Source organism: Eurytemora carolleeae, unplaced genomic scaffold, assembly GCF_000591075.1.
Source record: "Eurytemora carolleeae unplaced genomic scaffold, Eaff_2.0 scaffold27, whole genome shotgun sequence".
Taxonomy (NCBI): domain Eukaryota; kingdom Metazoa; phylum Arthropoda; class Copepoda; order Calanoida; family Temoridae; genus Eurytemora; species Eurytemora carolleeae.
The window spans coordinates 37,148-60,054 of NW_019396259.1; the positions used below are offsets into that span (position 1 = coordinate 37,148).

Here is a 22,907-nt window from a genome sequence, read left to right on the forward strand (position 1 = left end):
ACAATTTTAGCAATTGTAACTGCTGCTTTTCTTGTAACAATTTTAGCAATTTTAATTGATGCTTTTCTTGTAACAATTTTAGCAATTGTAACTGTTGCTTTTCTTGTAACAATTTTAGCAATTTTAACTGCTGCTTTTCAAGTCGTAATATTTCATCCTTCTCCAATAAACAAAAATGTTCGGTTAAAACTTAAAAACTGATTCAAAAATCGTTTTAACGTTTATTCGATAGAAACAAACATGCTTTAACCCTTTTCCGACTGACGGTACCCACTTTTATTTTCTTAGTGTAATACAAATCTTTTACACATGATACATGATACTTTAATAAAATAAATCTTTTTTTTGCAAATTTGCTAAAAATTTAATACTTTTTTGCAAAATCAAAAGTGAAAATTCAAATATGCAGAAATATGTGCAAAATTTTTAAAATTTAAATGTGTATTCACAAATTGTGAAAATTCTCTTTTAAGGCGAAAGTGCAAAAATCAACGCAAAATTTCATTGCAGAAATTGTGCAATCTGCTTCCTTGTGCTGTAGGCTTCTTAATAGCTGTACAATTTTGAAATCCAATAAACAGAAGTATATCTATTTAGTCTGGTAAAGGTACAATAAGGCATTCAGACAGTGTGCCTGACAACTCAGGCAGCGCAGGTTAAAAGTTAGAAAGTTCAAAAAGTTTGAACAGCCTGAGACCAATACTTTTTGATTATCATAAAAAAACTATATGGGGGGGGGTCACGGTGACCCCCTTCCCCCTCAGTCGGAATAAAGATAAAATGGACTTCTATGCTTGTTTACCTTTTTTCCTTTAAACTATTAATAGTCTAGCCTGCTTTTTGTCTTTCTACATTTTTTTACCCTCTAAAGCCCTGCAACCTCCCCCCCTCCCTCCGTANTCATTTTGTCATTTTTAAAAATAAATAATCTTTGAAATTTTTGAACAACCCCTTCAAGATTAGAGTCCCAACATGAATATGCAAGGTGATGATAAACTAGTTATAAACTGAAGAAACTTTCTTTAGTAAGGTTTCACGGAAGTATTAATATTCTAAACTGAATTCTGAATTTAATTTAGAACTTATATTGTAACTTTATATTCACAGAATACAGAATACAGGATACAGACAACTAGGATATAGGATACAGGATATGGGATACCCCAAGGGTACAGGATATGCATGATACCAGGATATACAGGATACAGAATATGGGATACCCCTGGGTACAGGATATGCAGGATACAGGATATACAGGATACAGAATATGGGATACCCCTTCACTATAGTTACAGTAGAAGTAAATATTTCAATTTAGTGGTAGTGCCGAATGAAGGATTCATACCTCTGATTGGATAATAAGATAGATAAAAAGATAGATGTAACCGCCAAACTATTTCTATTGGTTCAGAAATAGTTTGGCGGTGTGTCTAACAGTGGGGCGCCCCCCCCCCCCCCCCCCCTCCCTGTTGGAAATCGAAAACTATTATAATTTACACTGCTATAAATGGACCATCAGGTATCAAATAAAAACACCTAAACTTTTTCTTTAGAAGAAGTGCAGCCGCAGTCAATTACTGAGTTATAATTTGAATCTTCTGTAAATGTCAGCAAGGGAATTTTTTACGAATCTATTTTAAAGATATCTCAGAAATCAAGTACATTTACAGGTCTAAAATCAAACGTAATTAATCTTTTTAAGACTTTAATCTTCGGGGTTTTTACAATATTTTTTGAAATATTAATGACATGGTCCTAAAATTTTGTAACTTTTTATGAACAGTCCAAAGACACATTGTAGTAAAAAATCGAAGTACAAAGTCAACTGCCTGACTTGTTTTGACTTGAAACCTGCTGGTCCTTTTCAGCAGTGTGAACTATTAACAATTGAGTCTAAAAGTCAAATTCTTATTCCAGAGTTTTTTGGTTAACAGTGTATTTCATTTATTTAATTATTTAACATCTGCTCTGTTTCATTTTGCAAATCTTAAACTCTTTTTTTAGTTTTTTTACATACATGTGTTATATATTCTAAATATTTCCCTTTTCTATGAATCGATATTTCCTCTCCTGTTACTCGTATCCAATCAGAAAAAAATTAAAGATCTAAAATATTCTAAAGAATTCGTTAAATCTTATCAGCCAGATATTCAAATATTCAAAATACTATGCTTGTATGTCTGTCTGTCCGTTTGTATCCGATAAACGTAAAAACAGCTAAACCGATCGGGCACATATTTTTGTTGGACCTCACATGACCCCCAGAGAAGGATGCCAGAAATTACAAAAAAAATTGTTTATGAGTTTTTGATTTTTATAAAATTTTGAAAATGTTTAAAACATATTATTAAATCCGCAAATCTTTTTTGTTATTGTTTTATTAAAGAGATGATGCTCACAGATAAAGCCATGAAATTTGAAATAGAAGATGCGCGCGAAGCACCCTGAAAGCTCAGTATATATAGGAATATGCATAAACATATATACAGCTGGATATTTTTGGTGATTGATGAAAATGCTGAAAATGCTGTATAGAGCAGCATATTTTAAATTTTTTTTGTAGATTTTGTTGAATTTAATTTTGAGTATGGCGGGTGTAGATGTGAAAGATTGGAAAAGTATAAATATGTGTCAGCAATATCAAGACTAATACAATGATAAAATATCCAGGCTCAGAGGATGGGTTAAAGGAACTGTTAGCAATATCAAGATTAATACTTGATGCAATATCCAGGCTCAGAGGATGGGTTTAAGGAACTGTCAGCAATATCAAGATTAATACTTGATAAAATATCCAGGCTCAGAGAATGGGTTAAATGAACTGTCAGCAGTATCAAGATTAATACTTGATAAAATATTCAGGCTCAGAGAATGGGTTACATGAACTGTCAGCTGTATCAAGATTAATACTTGATAAAATATCCAGGTTCAGAGGATGGGTTAAATTGGGACTGTCAGTAGTATCAAGATTAAAATATCAAGGTTCATTGGATGGGTTGAAGGGAATGTCGACAGTAGTATCAAGATTAATACTTGATAAAATTAAGGCACTATCATCACAACAACAATCTGGTTGACGCTAACCTGTCCAAAAATGTATCCGATTAAGATATAGTAAAGTTTAAAAAATCAGAATACCCCTAAGATGTACCCCTAAGAAAATTTTAGCGAAACTTATTGATCACACCTCATACTTTGCTTGTCTGTCTGTCTGTTCGTCAAAAAGCTGAACCAATCCGTCCCAATTTTTTTGTGGGACTTCACATAAACCCAGGAGTGTTTTGCGGATGCGCAGAATTACAAAAAAATATTCAAATATTTAAATATTTTTGTTTGTTTCATCGATGAAAAAAATGCTGAAAGATTGAGCAACAATAAAAAAGTTTAATTAGAAGATGGGCGCAAAGCCCTCTGATATCCTACTATTAGAATAAAATGAGAAAGATATAAAAGAATAGAAAGAAAAGGATTAGATAGAATAGATTGAAATGAGAAGACAACAAAAAGGAAAGCATAGAAAGGGATAAATAATATAGATTAGAATAGAATCCAAGAGAATAAGATAAGGTAAACTAAAATAGAAAATGATAATAAAATAGAACAGAAAAGAATAGAATAGAATTAAATAGAATAAAATAGAATAGAATAGCATAGAATATAACAAAATAGAATATAAAAGAATATAATATAACCGAATAAAAGCGAAAGGAATCTTATAGAATATGTAAAATAGAATAGAACAGNTTTTTTTTAAATTATTAAATAACGACAACGAAAAATAAAGTAAAAATTATGCAATAATCTAATAGATGGTTAGGAACATCTTTCTCAAAAGAAATTTGTCAATGAATCAAAGCGAAAATCGATTATTTCGTTTTCATTATTATATTGAATTTCTAATTTTCTTTGAATTTATTCGCAGATTTCTTCAAATTCTCAAAATGTCGTCTTTTCAATAATAATTCTGCGAAAATCTTTGCGAATAATGAGAAACCAGAAGAATGAGATAATAGAAACTAATAATTGAACAAGATTACTTATTTTCCATGATCAGATTAATTTTTATTTTCTCAACATGTTCCTATGCATGACGTCTATAGTTTATTGTAGAACTTTATTACATTTTATGTCGTCGTTATTTGATAATTAAAAAAAAACTAATTCTGAAAGCCTATCCACCCCCAAAGTAGGAGTTTTGAACATCGAATTTGCGCTCAAACTCAGGATTTACAGATCTTTAAACATTTTAATATGTTTCCTAAGGATAGGGGAAGGGGGAGAAGGTCGATATTAACCTTTATCATTACACGTTAGGGTGTATTTATGTATGTATGTAAGGTTTATGAAATATTGCTGTGTACATATATTTATAGATCATGGTGCATACATGTTTGTATGTATGGAAGAGTATTTGTATGTCTGGCTAATGTATATAAATATTTGCAAAGCCTATGGTCATGTATGGATTTCTGTATTTACAAGCATTGGCTATGTTCTCTGTATAATGAACTTTGTATCATGTACTCCGTATCATGTACAATATACCATGTACATAATATGGATTGTTAGAGTATGGTCCTATTCCTGCTGTACAATATAATATCACTGTGCTATATACTGAATATAGATTGTTAGAGTATGGTCCTATTCCTGCTGTACAATATAATATCCCTGTACTATATACTGAATATGGATTGTTAGAGTATGGTCCTATTCCTGCTGTACAATAAAATATCAAGGTACTATATACTAAATATAGATTGTTAGAGTATGGTCCTATTTCTGCTGACTTCCAGAATATTCAATTTAATTCCAACTCTTGAAGAATAGTAATGAAATATCACTACTCACAAACTTAAATTAAATTAAATGTCTCAGTATCTATCTATTTATCTATCCATCTATATATTTATCTATCTATCTATCTATCTACCAAGGTAATGCATTAAATGAGAGACTTACTTACTGATCCTTTCAAATACTGCAGTAATATTATGAAACTTTGAGAAAGGGACTGTTCTTGAAGAAAAAATAAACAGAGTCTAGGGTTGTTAATCATTTTTTTAAAACAATCGAAAAACAGATAATTTTTCGTTTCGTTTTTAATTTTTCTAAAATGATGATACCGTCGATTTAAAAAAAACAATATGTAAAAAGGAAAAAAACCATTCATTTTAAACTTTTGAAAAACGAAAAACGAAATGACGAAATATTCGTTTTATTAAAAACGTTAGCGTTTAAACAAAAATTCCCTTAATGAAAATAAGTTTTGACATTTTATTTCAATTTTTAATTAAAAAAAGGTTCATGTTGTTTTCATAGGTTTTCATCAGTGTTTTCTGACCTAATGTTTGTTCTGTAAATGGGGGGTGTATATAGGTGTATAGAGGTGTATAGAGGTGTATAGAGGTGTATAGAGGTGTATAGAGGTGTATAGAGGTGTATAAAGGTGTATAGAGGTGTATAGAGGTGGTCGTTTACGAAATGATTAGAATGTTATTTTGAAAAGAATAAACAATCCATTCCTAGCACGGACACATATTCTATCTTAATTAACAAATAGATGATATCTAAATCAATTTTACTCCGTACAATTTTCACTTTAATCAACCTTTTAATGAAAATATGTTTCGCAAAATTGCGCAGAACAGAATAACGCAAAAGTGGAATAGCGCAGTTTTGCGCAAAATGAAATTTGCGAAAAAACAATGCGCAACAAAAGCAAAAATGTTAGCTATCTTTCGCAAAAATTGCGCAAAAGTTTTGCGAATGGAAACCCTAGTTTCATTTTGCTTTGTTTAGGATTATACATTCTATTGTCGTCAGCATTTTACATAATATGAAAAAGCAAACACGTAGAGAATAATATTTTACATATTATGATAAAGCAAACTTGTAGAGAATTAAATTTTACAAACTATAATAAAGCAAACTTGTAGAGAATAATATTTTACATAATGTACTATAAAGCAAACCTGTAGAGAATAATATTTTACATAATATGATAAAGCAAACTTGTAGAGAATAAAATTTTACATACTATAATAAAGCAAACTTGTAGAGAATAATATTTTACATAATATGATAGAGCAACCTTGTAGAGAATAATATTTTACATAATATGATAAAGCAAACTTGTAGAGAATAATATTTTACATAATATGATAAAGCAAACTTGTAAGAGAATAATATTTTACATAATATGATAAAGCAAACTTGTAGAGAAAAATATTTTACATAATATGATAAAGCAAACTTGTAGAGAATAAAATTGTACATGATATGATAAAGCAAACTTGTAGAGAATAATATGTTACATACTATGATAAAGCAAACTTGTAAGAGAATAATATTTTAAATTGTGTGGGACTTACACATTTTTGAGCGCCAAATGTAAGTCTAAAATCATTTAATTTTAATCCAAGAACATAGAAGACAAGCATGAAGTTCTAACTCTTTTCAACCGGCAAAGGAACTGAATTTTTTAATCCATTTGCAACCTGATTATTTGATCTGCCAGTTTGAAATATCGAAGGTATACGGAATTGGTTTTGAAAGATGTACGGACTACAAATTTGAGTTGGTGAAAAGAACTCAATTTTTTACAATAAATTTTGTAAACCATAAAACCTAAAAACTCCGCCGTAAGGTCGTCTTTGACCAAAATTTTCTCCGCTGGTCAAACCAACATTTCCTAGCTCCGGCAAAACATAGACATCTTCTCGTGCAGTGATCACGTTTCAAAAAATTGTAAACGCTTAAAACTCGTATTTTGCATTGAACAACACATTTTTGTAACCAAACGGTCATTTTATTTCAGAAGTTAAAAACGTTGTTTTAGCACTGTTTTATAGCATATTCCCTTCAATAGTATGAATATTTAATCTTTAATCTTTGTGAAGAAACAATCTCAAGAACTGGCGAGGGTCAACCCAGACCGAAATATATTTTCAATAAATGTGGAACTAACATCTACTTTTTTACTCTACAGAGGTTTGGTCCATCACCATCACTGAATTTTAAATCAGTATTTCCTAATTCATAATTATAACCATTGTTAATCGTACTTATTTATAGAATTGAAATACATGTATTTCTGGTATTATCAACTATGGATTAGAGAGAATTTTTGGGAAGCCTATGAACACTTGGAACCTTGAGAATCTTTAGTTGGCCGGGGATCAAACCTTGCAAAATAAATATCCCTACCTTCTCCTCCAAAGAGCTGAGCATATTTCGCCCCAGTTTAATTGTTGGAATGTAAGATAGCTGGATCAATGTGATTTTTGATAAAAAGTTTGTTTTGATTCTGAAAGATCAAAAATTAATTAAATATCAAATTAATCTCAATTTTGCATTAACAGAGGTATTTGATGTTACGATAAGCAAATAGATTTACAAAATAATAAAATTTCTAATTTTAGACTAATTATACTACAGGGGTTCCAAAACTTAAAGAAATAATTGGGTCTAAAAAGTACAAACTCATTAGTTTCACACTTTCAAAATTGGTAATTACTTAAAATGTTCGCTTCAAAGAGTTAATTCATTAAATACATTAAAAGAAAGATTTAGCAAACTCCTAAGTTTATACCATTCGATTTTACCTAATGTAAAAAAGGTCTGAATCTTGAATAAAATTTCAAACAAAATACATTTTCAATGATCGATGAAGAAAAGTCTTTTATTTTTAGGGTTGCAAATAGGCTCATTGATAAGCAAAGCTGTGTGTTTTATACGATAAAAAACTGAGTGTTATTTATATTTAAAATATATTGTCTCTGTAGGAAAAATCCCATTCTTCAGGAGGAACAGATAGTCCCATTGGAATCATCTATTTCACTAACTTAGGATCATTGAAAACATTTATAAGAAAAGCTGTTAGATGAAAACACCGGTTCATTCCATGCAATCCAATATTTACCTACTTTACAAAGAAAAGAATAAAAAGATTAAAAAGAGTAAAAGATATAATCAAACATAAAAGATGTCAAAAACAGCGCAAATTAAAAAGATGCTTAAAAATGTCCGGTTTTCATAGAACCTATATCTCTTTCACACTCGATAAAGCTTCTTTTTATTTATTTTTTTAACTTTACAAATAAATCTATAATTTTTATTTCTAAAAGTTTTTAGTTCATCGTCAAAAAATACTAACAATCCACCACCAATTTATATTAAATATAGTGTAAACAATAAATATGTAACTTTCCTTATCCTTTCCTTTCCTTTTCCTTTTATTTCTATTTTTAAATTTTGTAGAATGGGGGGAAATATTCCCACAACCTCTACTTTAGAGGTTTTTAAATATTTTCTCCTGAAACACTTAATTTTGTATGCTTTTGTTATATTTCATGAATTAATAATTTTTACTTTTTTTACACATGAACAGTGTGTTTTAAATGATTAAAAAAGATTGTTCTATAAAGATATATTTGAAATTATTCAACAAATAGTGTCTCTGTTACAGAGATCTGCAGGAACAATACCATTCTCCAGAAGGAACAGATAATCCCATTCTGGAGCACAGTGATCTTCAGTCTTAGCAGTCCAAAACACCCATCCAGCCGCTAGAAATAAAAAAAATTATCACAGAATTGTGTAAAATAAATATTACAACTCTATTTTACAGCATCAGACCTTTAAGTTGGCCCACTATAATACAATTATTGTCATAAAAATTATTTGATATCTAGAAATATCTTTTATGGCGGAAAACTATTAAATAAAAATTATTGAATATCTAGAAAAATCTTTTATGGCTGAAAACTATTAAATAAGAATTATTGAATATCAGAAATATCTTTTATGGCTGATAATTGTTCTTAAGACCCACAAAGGACCAGACATTAATGATCGACCTGAAACTCTTCAAATATAATGATCTGGTTCTGATTTTGGTATTTGCTTTTTGAATAATGTCTTTTAAAGATAAAATTAATGATTTGACAGAAAGAAAACAGTTTAAAGCCAGGCGCGTAGTGTAGGTTCAGCCTAGGGGATGCACTTTTGGCGTTCGTAAGAAGGCCAAAATTTTTTTGTGCACCTTCTAACGGTTGAGGTGCACCACCCTAAAAACCGGTATTAGGAAAAAATAAAGTTTAAAATATATAATAATCTACCTGACTATTTGTCATCTGACCATAACTACCAATCATTTTATCATTAAATAAAACCCCGCGAAAAAATATTGTAAATAAGATTAAAGTACATGAAAGAATTTGAGAAATAATCATAAAATGGACAAATTGTGACATTGTCGATTAATAAGAAAAGTAAAAAATCTGAATATATATGCAAGTTTATTGTTTAATAAATAGAGCCTGCCTCTGGCTCTGTGGAAGGGGCTGGGGGTTGCAAGTTTAGGGGATCTATTTCACTAACTTAGGATCATTGAAAACATTTATAAGCTGTCTTTCCATGCAATCCAAGATTTAAGTTGCATGGACAGTGTGTTTTAAATGATTAAAACAGATTGTTCTATAAAGATATATTTAAAATTATTCAACAAACAGTGTCTCTGTTACAGAGATCTGCAGGAACAATGCCATTCTCCAGAAGGAACAGATAATCCCATTCTGGAGCACAGTGATCTTCAGTTTTAGCAGTCCAGAACACCCATCCAGCCGCTAAGAAAAACATTATCAATGCAACTTGCCACAAACGATTGTAATAAAATTTGGTTTAAAATTTCAATTTCAAATTATTAATAGCTTTAAACAACATATGTCATTAATGACAACCTGAAACTCATCAAATAGGAAAATCAGATTGTTGATTTCAATATGTTGCAAAATAAAAAAAATAATGAAGCAAATAAGTAAATAAGTTGTAGGATACCAAGGTTGTAAATAAAACAAACAGGGCAAAGTCTCCTCTGACTGACCTGATTCAAAGCTGTCAATCTGAGCAAGGAAAAACTGTTTGAGGAAGTCCTTGTACTGTTCAGAGTAGGTAGAGAAATCAGAATTGTAATAACTGAAATAAGAAATTATGAGAATTACCAAAATAGCAAAAACGTCACTGAAAAAAGCTCTGATCACTAAACATGTTCTAAAATTTCCCACAACTGTCAACACATTAAGTTGCAGTATTTAAATTGTGCACAAATATTTCCAAATAAGTTTGGATCTTTTTATAGAGAGCAAATTTGTGCTTATGCCCGAAGTAAAAAAGTGTTCCTTTTATTGCATTCAGAAAAAAATGTCCCAAAATTATAATATTAAAAAAAACCCTGTTTTCAAGACACTTACTCGCACAGATAATCTGGGCTATCTGGAGGATGGTATTCAACCTGGTAACCTCCACTCAAATATTTCTGACATTCTGTGACAGCTAGAGAGAATTCTCCAACCCAAACTGGTAGAGAGCTGGTAGCTAGATCATTCTAAACAGTGTCATTCTTCAAAGGAGGTCAGATGTTAATACAGTATAGCTACTTTAGTCTAAACTAAATTTTGCTTAAGACACATTCCCCAAACCATTCCCAAAATTTGTGGGAAAAGTTTAAGTTGGGTTTAAAGATTTTTAGCGCTGTCTGTAGACTGTATGACAGGAAAATAAATGAATTTCCTCCAAAATCTTCTGAACTATTTTACACATCTTTAAAATGTTGAAATATTTCTACAAAATAAATACCCCTGATTAAAAGCAAAATCAGAAATCCCCAATTTTATTAAGGGTGATAAAAGAAAATAATTTAAAATATTTAAAATCCAAGCCTTGCGAGAGATTAAAATTGTTTACTAAAAAACTGAATAATAGCCTCACCTGTATTTGACAGGAAGCAGAAATATGAGTACCCCATCCATCAGCAGATAATGCCACCTCATTCCAGTATCCACCAAAACACTGGAAAAAAAATTAAATGATTATTTTTACTGTGACATTTTAATTTTTTTCTTTGTCACAGGGTTCACATAAAACCAACCAGTACTTGGTTTATTGAACCTGAAGTGCCTATCGCCTGTTCGAATTCTAAACCTTCTTTAAGTAGGTAGTTCAAATTTGAACCACCAGCAGGTAGCAAAACTCAAATTCATCAAATTTGGTCCCATCCTCCAATTATAAAAACACATATGAAATATATACGGTGGTAGGCGATTATATTATTTAAATGAAGACGACCTTTTTATTTAAGTATTAGCAAGATTTTTTTCAAATTACAAGTTTACTGGTAAATAAAGAGAAGCCTTTTTAATTGAAAACTTCCCTTTGTTTCCATTTTGTTGTGTATCCATGTTCTTTAAAAGCCTGATATAAATCAAAATTTAAATCAAAATTTGTCTTCATTATATTGGTATAATCGCCTACCACTGTTTAAACTACAACAGAAATTGCTATTTTGTTTTTCATGTTAATGTCTGTCATTGCCTAATTTTAATTGGCATTAACTTAGCTTTAACTCTGCTTTTACCCCACCCCTATTTTCATTTTCATTACATCTTTGGCATGGAAACTTTTTCTTCTGTATATTTTCAAACAATAACAATTTCATATTTTAACTTTTTTATTTTATTAGAGTTTTCAATTGATGTAGTAGCTATTTCTAACAATTTAAAATCAAAAAAAATCTGGCTGCCAATAAAATTCCTAAGGGAGGAATTGGTTCTAGTCTTTAAGAATCAACATATGTAATATAATTAGTTACCTGATAGTTATGAGCATCAATATCAACATCACCCCCAGTAAGCTGTCCATCAAAATCACTTAGAGCTCGTCCAGCAACATCAACAACAACCTTTGCTTCCTCTCCGCTGAAGTGTTTCCTCACAGCATCATGGGCTGAATGAAATAATTTGTTATAAAATTAGAAAATTTTATTTATCCTTCATTAACTTTGAATGCAGAAGTTTTAATTATGTTAAAGTAAATCACACATATCCCTGTGAAGCAGTGAGCAGAAACCTTTCCCAATCTTGGAAAAATACAAGACAACTTCTATAATCCTTTTGTTTACATAAGGTTTAGCGGCATTGCTCACTAACAAACTTTCAAGACGACATTTTATATTCTTTCGAATTGCTTTTTTCAATATAGGATTCACCTTAGCATTTAAAATTAATTTTTCCTTACAGATATAATGATTGAAGTAGAACAGGCATCCAATTTATTAGATTTTGCTAAAGCAGCTATTTTATAGTCTAGGCTAATGTTTAAAGCAATAAATTCTTTAATTGAATCAGCAATGAGACAGATATAAAGAAAACACGAAACAAAACAGAGTTAAGAATAAAGGAAAGGTGGCGCCTCTCAACATACTTCTAATCTAGCAGCATGGCAACTGCTAGGATGTCCCAAATTTTTTTTTCAAATTTAGCCAAAATATGATGAAAGATGTGCATATATATACATGTCTATATTTATATGTTTATATTGCACAGATTGTGCGATATATCTAACTGTGATTGTCCTGTTGAATGTTCAATAGCGGTTATTTTTGCAGTGAGTCTGTTATTATATGAAAATATTTCTACTTAACCCTAAACCCTACCCCCTTTAGTTGTTTTTACCTAGCACTCACATTTTTGACATATATACCCATGCATTTTTTTTACTTTTAATGAATAGAAATTTAAAGGATTTTTGTAACAGAATTTGTTTTTCATGCATAGTCCGGTCAATGTTAAAAAAATCTAAAATAGCCCATAACTTGTGACTTTATTTTTGAAAGGCCCTTGAAAAATGGATGTTCAAAACACAAGTCTGTTTTTGGCATTTTTTTCAACCCTCCCTAGCACCTAAACTAATTAAGTTATCATTTTATTTTTTTTCAATTAGCTGGCCTTGAAAAATTGAGCTATGCACATCCATTTCAATTATATACCTATACTCTAAGGCCTTCTCCCCCCCAGGCTTTACATAGATTCATATATTCAGACCCCTCAACCTTTATAGGGTTAGAACTGATTTCAGCTAAATCTTCTATAATGACTGAAAACCAACAAATTAAATATCTTTTCTTTCTGCAACACTGCATTGAAAGATTGAAATTCAAAACTAAATCTTTAGAAATTTAAAAGGACGTTACAACCACAAGATTTCTCAGGAACAAATTAAAGAACAACATTACTCTAGTGTTTTTTGGTTTTCACTTGACCATCATCCATAAAAATTATCATAATGCTTATCCCCCCCCCACTCTTTAAATTATCCTTTGAACTACTCAATATTGGTTTGATTTTAATTAACAAGTTTCAAAGGTTTTTGTTCTTTTTTGATAAATTCAAACAATTTATTTAAAAGTTCAGATTTTTACTTCACTAAAATGAAATAATTAATGATTGTATTTGTTAGATAATATCAAACTCTATTGTATTGATTAAATTCATTTGTTCATTTAAGGGTAGAAATCATCTATACAGGCTGTAGACCTTTACCTTTAGGGTGGAAATCATCTATACAGGCTGTAGACCTTTACCTTTAGGGTAGAAATCATCTGTTCAGGCTGTAGACCTTTACCTTTAGGGTAGAAATCATCTATACAGGCGGGAGACCTTTTCCTTTAGGGCAGAAATCATCTATACAGGCTGTAGACCTTTACCTTTAGGGTAGAAATCATCTATACAGGCTGGCCAAAGAACTCCATCAAAGTTCCATCCCCCGCAGACATGTGGCTCATTCAGGATTCCAATGCCGTAAACGGTATCAATGCTTAACAAAAAAAATGATCTGAAAAAATTGCCATTCTAAGATTATCAACTAATAATTTATCAAGGCCGACAACTTTTTTTTAAAATTCTTTTTTTCAAAAATGGAAAATTTTCTGTAATGTGGTATTTAAAAGTACAACATTGTGGCAAAACTGTGGTGCTTTTTGTTCTTATGGAACTAAGTTTTAGCCACAAACTCTAATTTTCTAATCGCTATGTCTCCCACAATGTCGTAGACTTCTCAAACTAGGAATTATGATATATCGAATAGTATATGTATGATTAAAGGTTTATACTGACAGGTTTTAAAGATAAAAGGAATAGAAAAATTGGAATTTTTAGAAGAAAAAAAAACTTTGCAGTTCTTTAATTAAAAGAGCATCATTGAACGAAACTCCCTAGTTTTCTTTTTGGGGTCTTAATATATCTGTAGATTTTGATCTATTCTAAGGGATTCGAAAAAATGGAGAGTATAAAGAAACTAAATAAAATATAGTTCATAATAAAAATATTTATTTTCACAAAACTGCCTGACCCCATTCATGAAACCCGGGTTTCAAAACTGGTTATCATAACGATACCCTGTCTTAAGTGTTGGGCTCTGTAAAGCTATAAATTGTACAACCCCTTGTACATCATGAGCTCTTCATACAAAAAGGCCAAAGAAAACGTTATACTTCTTGGGATCAGTCTGTAGAAAACAATTTTTAACTGATCAGCATCTTGTCAATCTTAATTGTGTATTATTGGTTTTCCAAACAAAACAAAACACTAGATACATTTGTATTGAGTATAAACAATACTTGCCAAAACTCTATTTATTCAATGTACTGTATGGACGTAGCTAGTACAGAGCTGAATTCATATTTTAAACTGATAACTGTTATTTCCAAAGCATACCTGATAACACCAGAATCAACCCAGTTCCTGATGGTCTGTGCATACTGATCCACAATACTCACAGTTCTGTCCAAGTTCATCCTGTTTCCAGGATAAGATCCATCCACCCAGTGGATTTCTCCCCTGGATAAAGTAGACATTAGTCATTACGTTCTGTTGATAAATGTCACCAAAGTGAGAAAATTGGCAGTCACCTGATCACCAACTTCTGTATACATATACGTAAATTTCATTAGAAGGGGATAGTTTATTTGGCGTACTGTCCCGTTTTGCCTTTTATTGTCTGTATGTGTACTGCACCGCTTGCACTTGCAGGTTCAAAGTTACACTATACTTGAAATAAACTGGAATTTTCATTGCTGTATATAACCCACTATGCCACTTTCACAACCCTCTGAGTTTCACCTCCAAATTGACATCCCCCTTTTCTTAAACCTAGTCCTCCCCCTTACCAATTACCAACCTATTGTTTCCCCCTCCAGATTTCTCTACTGAACTTAAAAACTTTTCAACCTCCAGGTTTCTGATCTCAAGATTATATTTCTCAGTTTATAAAGTTTTCCAAGTTGTTAGACTTAATTCATATTTGCTTCAAGTTGAAAATTTTACAACTCTCTCAGGTTTAACACCATCCTATACCAAACTTTACCCATTTTAAACCCAGTTTCCAATCCGAGCATCTACGCCAATATCGGATTTAAACTTCAATTATTCTCTTGTGTACAATAAATTCATAGTAGTAGAAACCATGAATGTGTTGTTTCTACCTTCTACCGCTGTTATCATATCCATTCTGAGATTCAGGTCCAGTGTGAAGGTCAAAACTTGCTTTAAGTCCATATTCTTCCATCCAGCCCAGAGCTCGGCGCAGGTAAAACAAAGGACTGAAACAAATAGCTATAAAAAGAGGATGCTACAGTCTACATGCCTCTATTTGCTTGTTTCCTCATGGCTAACCTAAGAATAAGATCAGAAGTAGATGTTAGTTCCACATTTATTGAAAATATATTTCGGTCTGGGTTGACCCTCGTCAGTTCTTTCTAACGATATAATAACCATCAAAATTGAATGTTACTTTATGTTAAGAATGGTACTTTATGTTATTATGTTATTATTTTATGAACAGTTTTATGGTTAGAAAATTATTCTAAGGTAGTGAAATTAACATTACTTATAAGAAACAATGGAGATCTTATTAGAACTAAACACTTGTGAGTTTAGAAAGATTAGATTAAATTCCACATTTTCTAGGGTAACTTGTAAATCGGGCATTTATAATTTTGCATGTTTGATGTTCTTACCTCTCAGGGTCCATATCGTCCATGTTAGGTTGAGGAAATGGTTCCCCTTCGATAACATCCCAATACCAGTATGCAATAGGAATACGGAGAATCTCTATTCCAGCTAAAATTTGAATTGTCATTTTTTAGATTTTCATATTCTCATTACAGGGGAAGAAATTCCAAACCTTGATTTGGCCCGGAGCTGACACTGAGTGCCATTGTTTGGCCAAATGTGCAAAGTTATCTTTTTTAACGGTTTATTTTTTAATTTAGGTCGAGAAGAAAAAACCGTCTGCAAACTTTAATTTACATTTTTATAACAAAATCTTAAATAGCAAACCCCTGAAAATAAAGAAATTTCAATTTTTGATGATTAGATTTTATTTTGAACATGTCAAATTTCTGAAACAAATAGGAAGTTTGGGCGCGCACAAAACATGTTTTAGAAAGAACATGTCGAGATTTTAAAATATTTTACAGATTTAAGTCAATAATATGTTCAAGCATTTACAGTTTACACAATTTGGTAACACACATATTTTTGTAAAAAGTAGAATTTATATAATAAAACAATAAAAATGTAAAAAAATATATTCTTTTATTTCAGGGGAAATTAGTTCCAAAACTAACAAATTTGCAAAGTTATCTTTTTCAAGAGTATATATCTTAAAACGACAGTAGAACAAAATTACACCATGTATTTATAAAAATTACTAAACTATATATAAAAAGAGCAAATGTCAATTTTAAACTAATAATAAGGTGTTTTTGAGACAATTACCGGAATTTATATCAGTGTCAATTTTTAACCCTATCCCTGCTGGGGTACTTGAAAACCAGGATACGCTGGGGGGGGTCAATTTGACCCCCCCCCCCCAGCATTTACGCACTTACATTACAAAACAAGATTAAATGTTGGTTTGTTTTGGAACTAATGTTCCCTGTAATTAAAAACATCATATAATTTTGAAAATTTCCATAATTAATAGTATATTGTTTTTGCAATTAAATTTAACAAAATATGCGGGAAATTTGTTATTAAAAATGGATGAAACTTGAAGTCATCTTTACTCTTTGTATTAAAAAGTATAATGTGGAAACAAAGTTTAGAATAAATTAGTAGATAGAAATATTTTCGGTGATACTTACTATTCTGTAAATTATGAAAGTCCGTTTTGTTCTGAATTATTAAATATTCTCAAATCATGGATTGTTATGTAAGTTTGTTAATGTTTCAAAATGCGTCCAAGATTCAAATTCGTGACATGTGGGAAAATGAAAAACCATGAATTGTTTCGAACATGGTTTGGGTTTTTATTAAAAATGAACAAACGCTTACAGTTTTAATTCTAGAATAGAAGTGAAAAATGTTATTTTTAGTTCTCGTTGTGCTTAATAATATGTTTAAAATAGTTTATCTTACTGATATATTCACTCGGGACAGGGAGAATTACTAAAACGTTAATCATAATATTTGTGCCCAAACCTGACACTCAGTGTGCAGGTTTGGAACATAAGCACGTATTGGAATTTTCTTCCCCTGAATTACATCCCCCCCTTTACCAAGGGCTGGCCAAAGTATCGCTTAGGAAACAGAAAATTAACGAAAGAGTTCTTGAACGAACGGCAAAAACCGTTATCTTTTAAATCGTTAACGCTCTGTTCTTATGTTTAAAACCCAGCCACCTGACCTTTTTTTAACGGTTGGAACTAACCGTTAACAAAACGTTTAGAAAAGTTGGATCGTGCCCAGCCCTACCCCCCTTCCCATTTAGATGTGATAGCTTACAGGCTGCTAGTTTAGCAAACTCCTCTTTAGTGTAGAAAGTATCCCAATGTTTGACCATGCGTTCCTTGTACACCGCAGGGTCCAAGTATTGGGCATAGGTGTATTCATCCACAATCTGAAAGTACAGAAAATATGTCAACAAAAGATAAAGGGATATTTTGTGGTAGTTACTTTTTTAAAGGGACTGTAAGCGGAATTTCAAGTGACCCACCATGCAAAGATGGCACTGCCCGATTTACAACAGTATCCTTAAAAGCTTTGTGTGATCTAGTATGAATTAGATATCCATGTTTTTGTTTGTTTAAATGTTAAATTTGATCTGTGGTTTCTCTTCAAAAGTGACTTGCGCATTTCTTGCTTATCAGAATAAAAATGGAGAAATTCACAGAAAGTAATATTTTTATGTATCTTTCACATTTTTTCTCCGATTCAGGTTTTAAGAATAACGTTGTAAATCGCTTACAGTCTCTTTAAATAATGATTTATTTTTGATTTCTCAGGGGAAGCTGTGTCACATACATTAAACCGCCCTAATTCTTAACATTAGAATACTAAAATACTTTGAATTAATATAATTTACCTTATCTCCACCATCATTAACTTCCTCAAAGAACTTTGGTGTGATCCAAGGTTCAAGAACCAGCCAACCTCCTAGATTCACTCCCCTCACCTTCCCATCTCCACATCCTAGTTTAATAGTTGATTATTCAACCTCCTAGATTCACTCCTCTCACCTTCCCATCTCCACATCCTAGTTTAATAGTTGATTATCCAACCTCCTAGATTCACTCCTCTCACCTTACCATCTCCACATCCTAGTTTAATAGATGATTATTCAACCTCCTAGATTCACTCCCCTCACCTTCCCATCTCCACATCCTAGTTTAATAGTTGATTATTCAACCTCCTAGATTCACTCCTCTCACCTTCCCATCGCCACATCCTAGTTTAATAGTTGATTATCCAACCTCCTAGATTCACTCCACTCACCTTCCCATCTCCACTTCCTAGTTTAATAGTTGATTATTCAACCGCCTAGATTCACTCCTCTCACCTTCCCATCTCCACATCCTAGTTTAATAGTTGATTATTCAACCTCCTAGATTCACTCCTCTCACCTTCCCATCTCCACATCCTAGTTTAATAGTTGATTATCCAACCTCCTAGATTCACTCCTCTCACCTTCCCATCTCCACATCCTAGTTTAATAGTTGATTATCCAACCTCCTAGATTCACTCCCCTCACCTTCCCATCTCCACATCCTAGTTTAATAATTGATTTTGTTCTAAACCCACTCACTTATTTTTTCATATTTTGGCATTTTTGGCATATTCATTTCACAAATGCAACGGTCTTGTTTCTAGATTATAAAGATTGAAAAGAGAAATTGGAAAAATATTTCTCGATGTTTGTGTGCCATCGTGCACATCTTGGTTTACAGTGTGCTATGCCACACTAACAAGATCATATTGAATTCTTTTTTGATCAGGGGTTTGAACTCTTGTATTGTGAATATTCAGATCAAGCATTGATATCTATCTAGTGCAGATCAACATATGAAGATATCAAGCATGTGTCTTCAAATCAAAAGTGCCCAGAGCTGAAAACTTTAGAATGAGATATCCTTAATCTCGATTACTTAATCTGAGTACCCAACGGACACACTTTTGATGTTCTTCTTAAACCGTTCTTTCTTGGGTGTAGTAGAGAAAAACCAAAAACCAGTTTTTTTTTAAATAAGAGAGTCTCTCCTGTTTCTGTATATTAATCTTAAATGGCGCGCAAAATTTCAAATTTATCGGCATCGTATACGCGACTCCATGATTGGATGGATTTTATACATTTTTCAGGATACAAGTACAAGATTAGGTTAGTCTCGATATCAATAAAAAGAGAGGATCAAGGATTAATCTCAATTTCCGCCATTCTAAAGTTTTCAGCTCAGACCTCAGATCGAGTGGTTTAAGTTTTTAATTAATGTCTTTAGAAAAAACATGCAAAGCAGTCTATTGCATAAAGTTAAAGAATATTTATAATTTATGAAAGCTAAGATACCGATCCTATTTCGGTATAATCCTTTAAAAGGAAGGGTTTGCACATAAAGTGCTTTAACTGATGCAGAATAAGATGAATATTTATATATTTGTACATTGTATTCATTCCATCTGAATAAATGTATCTCCTTCTTGTCGCCTTTTATATTCAAATTTAAATAAAGATATTATTTCTATATTTATTTTTCAATTAAAATGAAAATTAAATCGAAATTAACGTTTGTTTTTTATTTGTACTTCTAAATATCTAATAATATTAAGAAAACTTTATTAGAAAGACAAACATCCCATAGATATATCTATAAAACTATTATTTTCTCCGAAGGTTCTCGCCTTTTTAGAATTTATTTGTCTCCAAGTTGTAATCGGGAAAAGCTTGAACCTTCTAAATAAGAGAAAATTTCTGTCCAAAACTTTAAAGCATTGAGAACCAGAAGTTGATTTATGGTCAAGGACTAAAAAAGTTTACTTTTTGGGACTGTAAACGTAAGTTTAAGTGACCTCTAATTCAAAGACGACAATGCCTGACTTACCACCGTACCCGTGTACAGAGATTTGTAAGCACTTATGACCCTCTAGTAAAAGTAAATTCAACCTAAAGTCTAACCGCGTCAACCTTGTTGCATCGGCTAGTGCTATTGAGTGTCTGCTTTATTTACCCTATGTCCCGTCGATACAGTACATACACCGGGACCGTAACGCGTCGGTTGACCCGGCTCGAAAATTCAAATGTACTACGTCTGCCCGTGTACGACGTGTACACAAAGAGTTAAAGGGTACGGTTGTAAAATCAGGCATTGCCCTCTCTTCATGGAGGGCCACTTTACGCTTACAGTCCCTTTAAAGTTATTTTATTACACTTTTGTTATATAATACCTGCTGAAGATTTAGCAGTGTTACTGAGCACCAGTGCTGTGCTGAAACACGAAAAATAAATTATAAAATTAGAAACTTAAAAGTCATGTTATCTTCTCTACTCTTGCATCGTATAGTATTGGAGTTGGTTCGGTAACTTGTATTCTGTTAAAGTTTGCTTATACAAAAAATGACACTTTCGTTTTTGGATCGTTTTAAGATAGTTTTTTTTGTATCATTATCTGTCAAGGTAAAAATTTGGCCTAGTGAATAATTTTTTAAAAGTTTTTGTTCCGAATATTCCGAATTTATTCTTAAATCAGTAAGTTCAGCCCTATTTTGTTCCGAATATTCCGAACTTATTGCACATACATCACTAAGTCCAGCCATATTTTGTTCCGAATATTCCGAATTTATTGCACTTACATCACTAAGTCCAGCCCTATTGCACCAACGATTTTCATTGTGTCATTCATTTAATTTCGCAGTTTAATAGAGCAACATCAAGCTAAAGGAATGAAAAACACTTTTACTGGCATTAAGAGAAAACTAATAGAAAATCCTATTTATTTTTCAAATAATTTAAATCTTCAGGTTATAATATCTAACCCACAGAGCAGAGAATATTATTTGGGGTAAAAAATAGTAGAATTTCTTTACGTTTTAAAGATATATCAAAAAATAATTTAAATTCCCTTAATCCACGTTTAATGGCCAGCTTGTAAGGTGCACTTTTTCTTATCTTTCCTATTATACTTTATACAGTATTAGCTTGAGAACCCAACTAATAGTAAATCCCGCCGTTTACCCGCGCTTTGTCGAATTTAGCTAGTTTTCCATATAAAAGTAGACCCACTCAACTTAGAATCTCAAAGCCAAGCTATGCCAAAACCCGTGGTAGATTGGTCGAGTGATTCATGAGTTATGATCAGACATCCAAACAAACGAACAGAGGTTTCTCTCCACTGCATGTGTGGTTTAACATTACATTAACAGAATTTATCTCTGTAAGATTTAAGAATTAAAAAAAATTTACTCATTTTGTCTTTTCAACATTTTACTTAACAAATTTACCTCTTACAGCGATGTATAATTTGACTAAGATGAAAGAAGGAAAATTGAAAATCCAAATGTTGTGTGTCATTTAATGGATTGTAAAATACAGTAAATAATCCTTTTACATTATAATTTATCTCAAAGTTTAATCCCAAATTAAGTTTTATCTTTTTTGAGAGTACAGAATTGGATTAAATCCCCCCCCTGCATGCATGCTTTAATTACCTAAGTAAGAGAATAAAACCTATTTTCAGCATGCCTCCAGAAGTCACTCTAAAGCTGCTAATATATAGGTTAGAATTGTTTATATGTAGAAAACTTATCTCTCTTTTATATAATCTATCAGTTGTGGCGGAAACTTATGTCAGGTACAGCGATCTAAACTCGGTTTCGTAAATCTGATACAGTCTACAAAGTACAGATTCAGTTTCAAAACATGGATAAACAGTTTTAAAACACTGGTTTCAGAAATTTCTATTAAGCATTCAGTCCAAAATATGGAGATTCTTATATAAAATGGAAACTATTGGAGATGTAATTCGTCGACATTATTAGGAAATCTCATTGCAGACATCACTGCATGGTAGCACTTTCTAAACTCGTAGCTTCTTTAGTTTATGTTTCAAGCAAATTTATCAACTTTATCTTTTTATAGCTTTTAATTGAGAGGAGTATGATTTTAAAATGAGATCTCCAAAACTCGGTTTATTAAATCTGATTATTTCAAAAGTTCCAGACACGGAGGGCGCGAAGGAAGATAAACGTATAGACTGTATACTCGCAAAGGACAAGTTTTCAAATAAAATAAAAAATGTTAAATATTAAAAAAGAAAATTTTTTTTGTCATGCTTTAAACAATTACTAACTAAAAAGAAATAATATTTCTAAAAGAAATAAAACACTCTATAATGCATTTATTAAACATAATCCTTTTCTTTGAGTAAATATATATGTTTTCCAAAAAAAATTTTGTTTAAATTATACTGCAGGAAGATAATTCTGTTTAAAAGATAAGAGTTTTAATTTTATACATTAGAGACATGTTTTAATGATAAATGTGTCTTTTTGTTAATTTTCAAAATATAGAAATACAAGGCTTTCGCGCCCATCTTTTTTTTCAACTTTTAATTGTACAGTACAGTATAAAACAAAATCAAAAAAAAAAGTTTGCGGATTTCATAATATTTTTTCGCGCTTTTTCAAAATTTTACAAAAATAAAAAAACTCCAATTTTTCAAATTTTGATCATTCATAAACCTTCCCTGAATGGGGTCACGTGATGTCCTACACAAAATTTGGGCCCGATCGGTTCAGCCG

The 22,907-nt window shown here is 31.5% G+C and overlaps 1 protein-coding gene across 2 annotated transcripts; it reads right to left on the reverse strand.

The window, feature by feature from the left end:
• Nucleotides 1-8,416: 8,416 nt before the first annotated feature.
• On the reverse strand, nt 8,417-21,896 carry LOC111699560 (probable glucan 1,3-beta-glucosidase A). 2 transcript variants are annotated; one of them, XM_023470262.1, is made up of 13 exons: nt 21,816-21,896; nt 20,556-20,596; nt 18,205-18,311; nt 17,625-17,739; nt 15,854-15,956; nt 15,320-15,436; nt 14,553-14,675; nt 13,544-13,653; nt 11,651-11,784; nt 10,771-10,851; nt 10,254-10,387; nt 9,887-9,978; nt 8,417-8,570 (listed from the first exon to the last, which is right to left on the reverse strand). In XM_023470262.1, exons 1-13 carry the CDS (start codon nt 21,845-21,847, stop codon nt 8,446-8,448), a joined length of 1,314 nt encoding a protein of 437 aa, XP_023326030.1. In that variant the 5' UTR covers nt 21,848-21,896; the 3' UTR covers nt 8,417-8,445. The 2 variants fall into 2 exon arrangements, with proteins under 2 accessions (XP_023326030.1, XP_023326029.1); XM_023470261.1 differs by lacking the exon at nt 8,417-8,570 and adding an exon at nt 9,476-9,629.
• Between the last annotated feature and the right edge of the window lie 1,011 nt (nt 21,897-22,907).

What these genes read in the sequence shown, in the direction of transcription:
- LOC111699560 (XM_023470262.1), bottom strand. Translation starts at nt 21,847, where the DNA reads ATGCTGAAAATAGGTTTTATTCTCTTACTTAG. An exon ending in CACTGCTAAATCTTCAGCAG is followed by an intron (nt 18,312 to 20,555) that starts GTATTATATAAC and finishes CTATTAAACTAG; the next exon opens with GATGTGGAGATGGGAAGGTG. An exon ending in CTGCTTCCTGTCAAATACAG is followed by an intron (nt 10,388 to 10,770) that starts GTGAGGCTATTA and finishes GACACTGTTTAG; the next exon opens with AATGATCTAGCTACCAGCTC.